The sequence below is a fragment of the Pteropus alecto genome, unplaced genomic scaffold (genome assembly GCF_000325575.1).
Source record: "Pteropus alecto unplaced genomic scaffold, ASM32557v1 scaffold106, whole genome shotgun sequence".
NCBI lineage: Eukaryota > Metazoa > Chordata > Mammalia > Chiroptera > Pteropodidae > Pteropus > Pteropus alecto.
Window position 1 is genome coordinate 19,390,529 of NW_006442103.1, and position 13,405 is coordinate 19,403,933.

The window sequence follows — 13,405 nt, forward strand, 5'->3', positions numbered from 1 at the left end:
ACGTGGGTGTAGGACCAGCCCGGTCCGCCTGTCCACTCCTGCCTCAGCGTGGCTTCTTCTGTGTGTCCTGAATTATAGGACCTCTGCTCTGTTCGGCTAGACTTCAGGCGGTTCTCAGTGATGGTTGTTCTGTAGTTCAGGTGCAATTTTGTTGTGGTTGTGGCAGGAGGTGGGTATAGCGTTTACCTACTCCACTGTCTTGACCGGAAGCCAACAATAGCTTTTTGTTTTGGAAGTTAGAAAGAAAGAAATTGCTAAAAGCCATAAATAAGTTGCTTTAATGCATATCTTTAAGTTTCTTTGTAGATAGATACCCTCTCCCTAGGAAATTTTATTGCGTGGTGGTAGGAAGCTTCTCTTCTATGTTATTTGTAAAAGCTGGGGATGACAGCCACGTTGGTTGTGTTGAGACCACAAAGTGGGGGAGAAAGTCTAAGTGCTGCTCTGAATGACACAGATTTCCTACAGTTTATGGGTCTTTTCCACATATATAGGCTAAGGCCAGAAACGATAGATAACACTGATTGATCAAACCTTTCTCTTCTTGGAAATGGGGAGAGTTTGGTAGATTTGGATTGCCTTGCCACCCCAGGTCAAGGTAGACCAACTTTGATTCCCACTGAAGCAGCCATCTCCCTATTATTCTTCCCAATTCCCTACAGTCTAACTAGGCAGATGTAAATGTTATGAAGGATTGTTAAGGAGCCAGGACATTTGGATTCTAGTCTTACCCTTCTTTTATAAGCTTTAGTTATTAACTAAAATGGGAAATATTTAATGTCTTTTGCAGTGTTATAAAGCCAAGTAAATATCAAGAGAAGAAAACTCAGCCTTTCCAAAGAAAAGCAATATAGAAATTCAGAGCGGTAGTGCTTTACCTTGCTGGTCCATTGTCAGGAAGAGGAAATAACCTTACTCAGAAGACACTTTTCACTCTGATGAATGTCTTAGAGTCAGGGGTGGGAGCGGAGAGCCTTTCAGCTCTTAACAATAAAAGCAGTTCGTTGAAAATTGCCACATGAGGGACTCTCAATGCACCGTAGCTGGGCGAGAGGAGAGGCTTGCTTTAAAGATGATCAGTGGACATCACTGTAACTTACCAGATAATGGATCAGATATTTTAACTGAGTTTGAAATTTTAACTGAGTAACATGCAGAGTCAGCATGTTAACTGAACAATGTGTCGTTCAGGTGATAGAATTTAGTAGTTTGAGGTTCAACTGGCTATAGTCATAGAAGGGACAGATTTGGCTAGACAGAAGGTTATTTGGTGATCCCAAGACATTGCTCCTCGGTGGATCTAAGCGGATAGTCAGGTTAAGGATAAGCTGCCATAGGTGGTCTGGCCGTTCACGCTGTGTCTGCAGTTTACACTGGGGAAATTCCTCATGTGTCTTTTCACTCTGGCTTTCTTTGTTTTGTCTTTTCTTCAGTGCGTAAGCTGGCACCGAACGAATTTCCTCATAAACTCTACGTCCAGAATTACACATCAGCTGTGCCAGGCACCTGTCTGACCATTCGAAAGTGGCTCTTTACAACAGAAGAAGAAATCCTCTTAAATGACAATGACCTTGCTGTTACCTACTTCTTTCATCAGGTGGGTGAATTGATCTTCCTGGAAAGGCCTAATTTCTTTTTCTGTTTGTGTGGAGAGAGCAATTTGCCAGTTCATTGCGAATCCTCAGGTAACCTGCTTTGTCTTCTGGATCTTAGTTAAATTTATAAAATGTTCTATCTCATTTCACAGAAGATAAATAAGTTTAAGAAGTGAAGATGTCCTAGAGTTTGAAATATACTTGTTGTTATTATTTTTTTTTTTAAACAACAAAAGGAGCACCATGGCTATGGACCATTTTAGAAGTTTTTCATCAAAATTATACATACCTAGAATTTAAAATATCAGATAGTTCTATACAGGTTATTATGAAAAATAATAGTTGCCCTTCTTCATCTTCCTTCTTAAGCAGCCACTTTTACCTCTTTTAGCTTTGTTTTTTGTTGTTTTGTTTTGTTTTATACTTACTTCCATGTCTCTATTATAACTTGGTCGTATTGCTCATACTTGATTTTTCAGATTCAGGCAGTATTTCTTCATTTCTCACCATAGAAGATGAGACTCCTACTCCATTTCGTCCCCGTTTCCACGGATGCCCATACCTTTCATCCCTCCCATCTTCTTAATATAGGCAAATTACATTTGTTGGATCAGTAGTCAGTGTTTATATTATTATGACTCTACAAATCATGACTTTATAGCAGAGCCATATAGTGAATACTTTACTTTTTGCTTCCTTTTAAACATTTTGTTTTAAATATTGAAATAATTTTAAACTTATTTCATAGCACTGTAAATTTCTTCTTCAGTTAAATTATAAATTTAGCACATTGAATTTTGGTTAAATTCATAATTTAACTGAAGAAGATTCCCCATTTTTATTAAATGTAATGTTCCCAACTAAATGCATTTCTATTTTATTTAACTCCTCTTTTATTTCCCCAAATAATGTTCTGTAGTTTTGTTTCCCATATGTCCCCTTAAACTAATTTCCAAATATTTCATATTTTTATCACGAATATGAATGAAATATTCTTTTCTCGCATTGTTGGAGTGGAAGAGTCATTAGCTAGGAGACAGAGTATCTGGTTCAAGTACAAGCTCCGCATTGGGTAAGCCCTAGCGTGGCACTGCTGAGGTCTGTTTTCTGATGCTGTAAGTGGAATCACACAGCATCTGTCTTTTTGTGACTGGCTTATTTCACTTAGCGTAATGTCCTCAAGGCTCAGCCATGTTATAGCCTATGACAGGATTTCTTTCCTAAGGCAAAATAATAATATTCTACTGTGTATATATCATTTTGTTTCGTCATCTGTGGGTGGACGTTTGGGTTTCTTCTGCGTCTTGGCTATCATGAATAATGCTGTTACGAACATGGGTGTGTAAATAGCTCTTCAAAATCCTGCTTTTAATATACCCAGAATTGGCATTACTGGATCACATGGTAATTCTATTTATAAGTTTTTGAGGAACCGCCATGCTGTTTTCCATAGCAGCTGCACCGTTTTACATTCCCAGCAGGCCAGAGGGCTCAAACGATTTTTTGCTTGACTAGGTAAACAGTCGTGCCATTTGGAAAATAATATTAAATTTTTTCTCTTAATTTTAGTTATTTTTTTGTATCATATTTTGATGATGTCACTATCTAATGTATTTCATCAATTCCAAAATGCCATCGATGGTAAGAGGCACTATTATTTTATTAACTGCTAAGAAAGAGAAAAGAGCTGCTAATTAAACTGACACATGATTGTAAGATGCATCTCAAATTTAGAGATGTTAAAAAAATGTGCACCTTAGAATTGATGACATATTAGATAATAATGATGATAATGAGCCTTTTCCTTAAAAAAGAATTTTAAAAGGTCAAAACTCATGGTAGGATATATCAAATTCTGGCTAAACCTGGCAGATTGAACACACATTTAAGCTGCTCCTTCTCGAGGGCTCAATAAACTAATAGTCATGGAATTTTTGAAGGTGTAAACCTGCAAGGACCAAGAGAACAGGAGAGGAGAAAACAGCAGACGAGAACTGTCGACAGCTTTTACAAAATGAACATTGGAGTGAATAGAGAGGAGTTTGGTGTTTGGTTATTACGGAAGATTGGTGAGAGTCACATGGAAAATTATAAAAACACAAGACAGTTAAATCAGCAAAAAAAGTCTATACACGAAAGGCAGTCAGTTTCGTACGTGACTTGGTTGTGAATAGTGTTTACATGCTTACAATAATGTATTGATTATAATAATACTCAGTGTCGATGTAATTTTTATTGAGAGGCTGGAGGAGGAAGAAGTAGGAATGTTTGGCTGTTATAAGAAAACTAAAATTTTTTTTTTAACACGGCAAGTCAACATTCTCTAAAATGTCAATCTAGAAATTATTAGTGTAAACATGACATTTCAAATTATAGAAGGAATATCATAAGAAACTTTAAAGTGCCTAAAAGTAGTTGCTTCTGTAGAACGAGGCTGTGGAATCAGGAGACTGATGTTTTTCTTAGGAGCCCTTTAGTAATGTTTGTTAATTTTTTGAACTGTGTACATCTTTTACTTTAATAGAAATGACTTTAATTAAGAAAAGACTCTGGTGTGATGATGCTTAGGTTTTCCGCTCAGGGCCTGTCAGGCAGTGTAACTTCGATTAGAAATGAGAAGGGAGGGGCCGGCACTGTCACTGCCCACGTGAACAGCATCCCATGGAGCCGCCGGAGTGGACGCTCACTCCGCCCCACCACTGCCCTGGGGACCGGTCATCAGATAATTAAGTGCCGTTCACAGTCGAAGACAGTTCTGGGTGTTGGGGATACGGTCATCAGAAAAGCCTTTTCCCTTAGCTAAGTAGCACTGCGCTACATGGGAAGCTGAGTAGGTAGTTGTTTGTTTGTTTGTTTGTTTTCCCTCTCCTCCCAGCTTTTCAGTAACTGCTTTGACTTTGACCTGGAGCAGCCAAGTCTTTGGTGATAAATGACAGTGTTCGTGGCCATTCTTAATGAACATTCCCCTCTGTGAATACGATCCTCTGTGCCTGCGTGAGCCCTTGTTTGTATGGCCAGGGATGGGGACAAATGGGCAGCCTTTCCATTAGGACATCCCAGGCAGGATGTTAATATCCACGTGTGATTCTTAGAACTTAACAGCTGAATAGAGCAATGATACTAACAGTAAATATTTTTCTATACTTTAGAGAGCTCTTAACATCTGTTTTCTCGTTTTGTTGTCTACCTGTGAGATGAGTACTATTCCTGTTTTCACAGACTGAGAGGGTTTAAGTCACTTAGGAAAGCGCACGTTGGTAGTGACAGAGCTAGAAGTCGAACTAGCCTTTTGACTTCAATCCTGAACTCATCCTATTATGTAGCTCCTTTCCCTTAAAAGACCCTGGGGAATGACTGCGACCTTGAGGAGATGGGCAGTCTTCTGGGGAGGGGTCAGGCAGCCCCTGCCTGGTGCCTGTGTAGAGATCCCGAATGCCCTGGTCAGATGATTCTGTCTGTTCTTTTTTTCCTCCCAATAACCAGTTTTCCCTTCCATTAGATTTTGAATCTTTTCTTAGGGTGGAGTGAGGTTGGGAAGGGGCGCAGGTTTCATGGAGCTGAACCTGGAGTCGTTTAGAATTAGCACGTTATATCCGGGTACCTTTGCGCCTGTGTCGAGTCCTGTTGGGGATTTTGTCCATTCATGGTCTGAGATTTATCACTTCCTGTCCTCCAGTCGCTCCTACCCTAGTGTAAGGTCTTGTTCCGCTGAATGCTTAAAGTACCACATCATTAGGCTCCCTCGTTTTATTCTCTGCTTAGCTTAATTTGTTTGGCCCTCATATGCAAATCCTCATCTGTTAACCTACCCGCTCTAGCATTATCTTTCATCGTTCCCTAACATGTACCTTTTATTCAAACCAGGCAGATCTGTCTCCTGAATATGTTTAAGCTCAAACCCATTCCTGTTTCCCTGACTTCAGCGCGCAGTTCTTCTGTTCAGCTTATTCTTTGGGGTCTGGCTGAGTCCTTGGTAACTACAGTTAGCAGTGAGCTGTCGTGTTCTGGCTGCGTGTATCACTTGCTGTCTCTGCCACACCTTTTTGCTACTTCAGCGCACCTTTAGTCAGTATTATGCCACTTAACATTCTCTAATGTCTCACATGTGTAAATTAAGCAGAATTTAAATCTGTTAAAGTGAGAAACCAAATTGCTCACGTGCCTGGAACAGTCCTTGAGCACACACCAGACACTTAATGCTGCTTATTCCAGTAAATCTCTCCATGTGGCAGAGTTCACTGGTGATGGCGATGGTTTATAGAGATACGAGTTATTCTGAAAATGGATCTGTGTCTCTATTTTTATCAAGAATGTACTTGATAATGATTTTTACATTCCTTTCTTCCCTGCCTTTGTTTTGGTGACAGGCTGTTGATGATGTGAAAAAAGGTTACATCAAAGCAGAGGAAAAGTCCTACCAGTTACAGAAGCTGTATGAGCAAAGGAAAATGGTCATGGTAGGTTTATATCCCCATAACCTCTTTATAAAATGCTCCTTTTTACCTCTTAAACCTGTTGTTCCTGTCATTTTTGAAAGATGTCACAAGCTGGCGGGTGGCTTCAGTAATTTAGGAAAAGATAGAGGGCTAGAGACCTCGAAGCAAAGTCCATTGCGTTCCTCCATTTAGCATGCAAAGAGCTTATTTTGCTGTATATAGGTATTTAACTTTATTATTATTAACCGAATAGAATTTATGTTGATAGAAAAAGTTCTAAAACAGCAGCTGTGCAACACATTTAATATGATAAAGATAAGATTCTGTGTGAATTGATATTTTAACATTAGAAATTATTTTAGTTGTGATTTAGCACTTGCAGAATCATGCGTTTTTATAGCTTCGACCTTTGCAGCTGCTTAAACTCATGCTCAGTAATGCTTTTGATTAGTATGCTGTCCTAGAGCTGTACTGTTCAGTTCGATGGCTGCCAGCTTCCTGTGGTGAGTTAAATTTAATTTTAAATTTATTTAAATGAAATAAAATTTAAAATTCAGTTCCTCAGATGCCCTGGCTGCATTTCAGATGTTTGATAGCCACATGTGGCTAATAGCTACTGTATTAGACAGCTCAGAGAACATTTTCATCATCACAGAAAGTTCTGTTGGAGAAGGCCGCCTTAGAATATTTCTTAAAGGTTTTAAAATTAGTTTTTAGTTTGTATCTGCCAAGGATGAAAATTGTCAAAAATAAAATTTGTGAAGAACACTTACAAATTTCTACTCGTAGCATTTAAAAATTTCTTTCTTGGCAAAATCACATATGGTTGAAATTTTTCCAATTATAATTTTTCATGATTTCACACAAGGCAGTAATTGCATTGGTAATGATTCTTATAGATCACTTGAATTTCTTTGTACCTTCTGTGCATTTTTTATGAGGGAATGTTGAGTGTTTATCCATCCAAATTAATTGGGTTGGAGTAAGAATACACAGTAAGCCATCGAACTTAGCATGTAACCTTATGTCTAGCTGGGATGGTTATTTTATCACTTATGCGATGGAAAGTAATAAATCTCTTTGCCTTAGGGATTTGCCAAAGATCATGGAATCATCTACGAATGCTCTGCATACCAACAGGCTGAAATAGGCAGCTAAAATTATCTTACACAGAATTACGTCTGTTAATTTGCAGAATTTTGGTTGAGGGAATTTTACTATGTGGGAGGCAGGATTTTAAAACTCGACTTCCACCTTTTCTTTAAGATAATGACATTGTCTTCTATGTATTAATGCATGAGTCTGACCAACACATCCGCATCTTCTTGGTGAAAAGGGCCAAATACTAAAGGACTGTCAACCTCTGCAGTAGTTCTTTTTGCCAAAGCCAACAGAATCAAATGATTTTATAAGGGTCTCTGACAATACCAGTATGCAGTACTGGTTAGTACTGCGCACAGTACTGCAGGCACACTATCTTCCAGAAATACTTGTGGAGCACCAAGTGCGTGCCAGGCACAGTACCAGGTAGGTGCTGGAGACATAAATAGGTTTGGGTTGTTCTAGGGCAAAATATAGAAAATCTGAATTTAACAAGCATAGTAATCTATTATGAAATCACTTTCAGACTCAAGTTTAAATCGTATAGTCACCCAGTTAAGAACTCAGGTGCATTGGTACATTGATATGTTTCCCCATGGGTCACTGGAACTGAGTGTAAAACATGCTTAAACATTTATGGCATTCTCTTGTCTTGAAAACTTAGTGCCAACATACTAGTGCGTACTGGCCCCTTAACACTATAGTCAGATTTTAAAGAAAATCCCACAGAGTTTGAATTCTGTACAGATGTAATTTCATGTTCTCAGGGATTGGTGTTCAAAGGCATTAGCTGAGTCGGAGTCAAGGTCAGTACATTGGAACTTCCGTCTCAGATGGCCCTTTGGAGCCCTTATGTCTGCATACCATCATCTAAGGCGACTTAGTGTGTTTGATGGGCCTAAGATTAGGTCAAATTAGCATAACCGGTTGCCACATCACTGTGAGAACTTCAGCAAGTCAACAGGTTTCTTTTCTGAAAAGGAGGATGTTCAGATTGCCAGCTATCAAGTAGAATCTTGACAGAATGCTCCAGAGTTCTTGGTAGATAAATAAGCTTTGTGTAAGTTTCCTTGTTCTCTGAATACCAAGGACAGCTCATATCTGTGCCATAGTTTGTAAGACCCAGTGCGATCAGTAATCTTTTTGTTTTCTGCTTATTTACGAAGTTAGATTGAATCTCACATCTGGATGGTTGAGAATCCAACCACCTAGGAGAGATTTTCTTTTTTCTCTTTCTTTTTTTTACTTGCACACAAATAGACATTTGGAACGTTTTCCTTATGTTGGAGTGGCTTGATTTTGCCATCATTGAACTGACAAATCAATTTCTGTTAGTGTTTCTCAACGTTAATTTTTAGTGATTTCACACAAGGCAGTCAATGTGAAAGTCAGTGTTTCTTAGAGTGTAGCCCCCAGCTGAGTGTCCTGGGAATCACCATGCAGGTGTCTGGACCCCCACTCACATTTACTGAGCCAGAATCTCTGGAGCGGGGTGGGGTGAGGACCTACGAGTTTTTGTGAAGATTTTTACAGAAGACGCTGGTGATGCTGGAACTTTCGGTGCTTCGGAATCACTGCCCGGGGGGCTTGGGAGGGTTGACTCCTAAGGTTCCTCTCAAGCCCTTATTTCAGTTTTAGACCTGGTTTGACCCTTGGCCAGTTGTTCGGGAGAACAGAGAGCTTTCTAGAATGGACCTCAACCCACTCGCCGAAAGTGTTCTGTTCTGTTAGGTACTGAGTCTCTGCTTTAATAACTGTCCTCTTTCTATATTTACCTGTCTTGCTAAGTATTGAACATTCACAGGATGTCCCACGCTCTGTCATTCCTCTCCTCTGGCCTGATGTGGGCCATCATCTAAGTGGCATGTGAATCAGGAGAGGTAACTTAGGGTACATATTTAAGTACTCACAATCTAATATGAAAGGAAAATGGACAGGACAGTTTTGTTTTAAATATATAGCTACACCCTTAACATAAATCTGTTTGAAAACAAAAATTCACTTTTCCTTTGGAAATTGTGGGTGTATGTAAAACTTTAAATGTCTCGTCTCTTTACACTTTGCGCACACCTAGGAATGTAGAGATTGCCCACTTAAAGCTGAGAAACGCTGCCTGACCTGAGACTCCCCTCCACTTAAAGCTGAGAATCGCTGCCGGACCTGAGACTCCCCTTTCCTCCCAGTCCCCCCTCTGCAGAGGAGGGCGGAGTCTGAGAGGAAGATTCTCACCCGAGATCAGAAGTGGAACTAGGATCTGAACCCATTTCTATCTGGCTCCAAAGCAGATGTTTTTCCCTCCTTCCAAGATGAGAGAGAGAGTGGCAGCAGTGTCCTTTACTTCCAGATGGCAGAGGGGAAGTCCCCAGGTCGAGCAGCTTCTGCAAGGTCACAGCGGGAGAGTTCAGGACAGGCAGAGTCCACGTCTCCTCCGAGGTCACATCCCTTGGTCTGCATGTTTCTCTCTTTTAAAAAATCTATGTAGTAAAACTCCCATTTAGGAACATAACAAATATTTCTTAAAACAGTGACGATACCTCTGGAAGAAGAGAACTCTCGACACATGTTGTACATAAGTCATTTTTGTTGAAGGACGCAAGCAAACTAGTCGCAAGGCTGTGCGACACCCACTGGCGTTGGCAGAGGTCCTAAGCATCTGTGAGCAGAACTTGTTGCTCATTGAGCATGTAGCAAGTCTCCGATGGCTGTTAGGGGGACGCGTGGATTGAGTGCTGGCAGTCTGGTTGCAAGACCCTCTTCTTTGTCTTCCAACGTTTTATTATAGACATTTTTTAGTATATGAAGTCGAAAGAACAGCACATTTAGCCCCCACGTGCCCGCTCCCGGCTGCAGCAGCCCTCGGCTTTCTGCCTTTCTTCTGCCTCCCTCTTGTGCTTTTCTCCCTGGAGTTCTGAAAAGTTAGTTTCCATATCTATCACTTCACAGGGCATTCTTGAGAGAGAAAATAGTTGAGCCCTCTGGCTAAGGATAACAGAGCCTTTAAAATTATTTTTTAAGCTACCGTTTATTGAATACCTAATTATGCACTAAATACTCTGCTAAATACTGTAATGCTTGTGAATAACTGATGTAGGTACTATTATTATTTCCCTTTTTACACTGTTGGCTTGGTTCCCAGGCAATCCCTGAGAGGAAACCAGGTCAGAGTCCATGAGTTTTTTTAAATCATCTTTTCGCTGTTTCTCTTCTACTCTGCTTTCCACGCGTCTTTTACCCTCTCTCCTCTCAGCTCAAAATCGGGAGTTGAGTGACAGGCCAGCCTCAGCTGCAGGGGAGAACGGACAGCAGAATGACGAGCTAAGTTAGACTCAGTAGTTCACAGACCTCTTTGGATTAGTCTCTTTCTGTTTGTTTGTTTCTTTGTTCACTTATTTTGTTCCGTAGATTCTACATAGAGTGAAATCATATGGTATTTGTCTCTCTCTGACTTATTTCACTTAGTATAACACCTTCTAGGTCTATCCATGTTGTTGTAAATGGTGAGATTCCGTTTTTAGTCTTTCGTAGCATTGTACCTGTGAGGATCACGTATGTCACTTGATTTTGGTCCAGATGCTTTTTAAGGAGACCCGGTGGGTAGTGGGGCTGATCTGGGGACTAGTTGGTGATAAAGGCTCAGTGACCAAGAAGTTAAACCTGTCTTCTGATCCTCGTTGTACCACTTATGTGGCCTTAAGCAAATCCCTTGTTACTCTGGGTTTCTGTAAAATGACCAGATTTGAAATAAAAGTCAGCCTAAACATTTATGAATATGAGATCGGGGTAGCGTGAGCCGTATCACGGAGATCGTTGTGTCTTGACTGCAGAGAGGTGGGGAGGAACAGCCCTCTTTCCTTAATTGAAAGGAGAGCTTCGACCCCCGGCCCTTAGGTCCAGCGAGGGCCAGACTGGTGGCATCGTGAGTTCCCTTCTCGTCTGAGGTTACAGGGTCTCTTCCTGCTTTGTTGTGTTTCCTCTTTTTTTTAATGAGAGAAATGGGCAGGGTTGGAGGTCGGAGGTGGGATAAAGGATTGTCTCGGAGTCCTGTCCCAGCTTAGTGACGGGCGTGAGACCAGAGGCAAGGTGGTCAGGTGTCCCGTGAGCGGGTTCTCTGCTCTTTCTCTTGCGGCCTCCGAGTGGCTCTTCACGGTGGTTTAGTTCCATGGCAACACCGTTTCCCCTTTTTGATTCTAGTACCTCAACATGCTACGAACCTGTGAGGGCTACAACGAAATCATCTTCCCCCACTGTGCCTGCGACTCCAGGAGGAAGGGGCACGTTATCACCGCCATCAGCATCACGCACTTTAAACTGCACGCCTGCACCGAAGAGGGCCAGCTGGAGGTGAGGCTTCGGCGCGGGCCGGGCCACTAGCTCACTTGCTGCGTTTTCGTTCCTGCTGGGTGGGGGGCGGGGTGGGGGGCCGTGGTGGCGGTAGCAGAGTGAAGTCAGAACCGTTTTGCCCGGTTAAGGGAACAAGCAGCGACCCACACCTGCCCCTCCTCACTTCCACCACCTTTTATCCTTCCGTCACCGTCCTGTTCCCAAAGCGACGCGGACATCACTCATTTCTCGTCCGCTGCCCGGTCTTACGCCAGCTCCCGCTTCTCAGACTTACCCTCTTGTTCTCGGTTGTTTAGAACCAGGTAATAGCATTCGAGTGGGATGAGATGCAGCGGTGGGACACAGATGAAGAAGGAATGGCCTTCTGTTTTGAATATGCACGAGGGGAGAAGAAGCCTCGATGGGTTAAAATCTTCACACCATATGTGAGTGGTGGACGGGGAAGCACGCTTGGGGAAAGTAGATGGGGCCTGAAGTTCTCCTTAACCTAAATGCAGAGAGGGAGCTGTAGAGATAGCAGTGGTCCTGAAATCTGAACCCCTTCGAACTCTGTCTTCGCTTGAGGCTGGGCTGGGATTGGCACTTTCACATCCCGCTCAACTCACAGTCACCACTAGAAGGAGCTAGAGAGCAGGAGAGGAGCCAGGCCTGGGTTTGGGCTCGGCAGGGTTTTCTTTAGGCGGAGCGGTTGGGGAGCGGGTTGGGAAGGTCGGGTGGTTGGGGGCAGGAGTTCAAGGGCACGGCCTGTGGTGCCTGGTCTTGAGAAGTCAGTGATGTTGCTCTGTTTTTTTCCCAGTTCAATTACATGCACGAATGCTTTGAGAGGGTGTTCTGTGAGCTCAAATGGAGAAAAGAGGTAATTCTAAACAATCATGAATCGGATTTTTCATCTTCGTTTAAAACATACAGGCCAACGGCCAAGTACCCGGGACCCTCCCCTCCGCCTCTGTGTCCCCTGGACTGTTAGTTAGGCTGGCTTTCTCTGGGGGCTGGCGTGCTGGTCCAGAGGTTGGCCTCTGGATGCTGACTGGCCGTGTAAAATGCCCAACCCCTTTCTTTCCTCGTCTGGAGGGCGGCAGTGGCTCTGCCCCCTCTCATGACTCCCCGGCTCCTCCTGCTGGCTTCTGTCATCGCCCTCCACGCTGGTCCCGACCCCACAGGGCAGCAGGTCTCAGCGTTAGCTGTTCCTGGATAAGCCCAGGCCAACCCGGAATACGCGAGCGTGGGCGGGTTCCTGCCCCTGCTGGCAGTGCCCGCCGGCGCCGGGGCAGAGTTTGAAGGTCCTGAATAATTAGCTACTTATTCTCAAAGAAAACGTTTCTGAAAAAACGTGGAGACAGACATTCTCGGCACAGTGGGGAGGGCGTCGGGCTTCGGAACCGGATCTGGATTCTCTCCCAGTTTTTTTTCCTTTGAGATTTCGGGCAAATCAGTCTCCCTGGAGCCCAGTTTTCCCATGTTCTTTCATGTGTCAAACGGGGAGGCTGGGCCAGAGCCCTGACGTCTGGGGCGCGTCCAGCTGTGGTGAAGGCTGACTCCACATGGGAGTCCTGTCGGGAACGGGCGGTCACACCCCGTCGTGCAGTCGTTCGCTCTGTCCCCGTCTGCGGCGTGTCTCTGGGTGGGGGCGACGTGGGCCCCCGAGGCCGCCCAGTGACTCCTGTCTGTCTTTCCTTTCAGAACATTTTCCAGACGGCAAGGTCACAGCAGAGGGACGTGGCCACCTAGCCTTTCCTCACCCCCCCCTTCACCTTCATCCTCTTCCCTTTCCGTGTCCCATGTCAGACAGAGTAACCATTAACACAGAAGACGAGAAAAAGGAAAAGTCATTATATTCAAAAGCCCCAACTAAATATTATTAATAAGCCCTCTGAATTCCACGTCTCTGGAGTTGAGCCGGTGGGGGACAGCAGCTCGGTCCGCACCCGGGGT

At 43.1% G+C, this 13,405-nt stretch overlaps 1 protein-coding gene across 1 annotated transcript in view; it reads left to right on the top strand.

Moving 5' to 3' along the window:
• The window catches only part of SNX27 (sorting nexin family member 27), a 35,587-nt gene extending 22,249 nt beyond the window's left edge, over positions 1-13,338 (top strand). The window contains exons 6-11 of the mRNA XM_006919781.3: positions 1,434-1,597; positions 5,963-6,052; positions 11,324-11,473; positions 11,770-11,898; positions 12,270-12,329; positions 13,154-13,338. Of these exons, the coding sequence (XP_006919843.1) occupies positions 1,434-1,597; positions 5,963-6,052; positions 11,324-11,473; positions 11,770-11,898; positions 12,270-12,329; positions 13,154-13,201 (641 nt within the window). The 3' untranslated portion in view covers positions 13,202-13,338. The remainder of the gene's footprint in view (positions 1-1,433; positions 1,598-5,962; positions 6,053-11,323; positions 11,474-11,769; positions 11,899-12,269; positions 12,330-13,153) is intronic.
• The last annotated feature ends 67 nt before the right edge of the window (positions 13,339-13,405 follow it).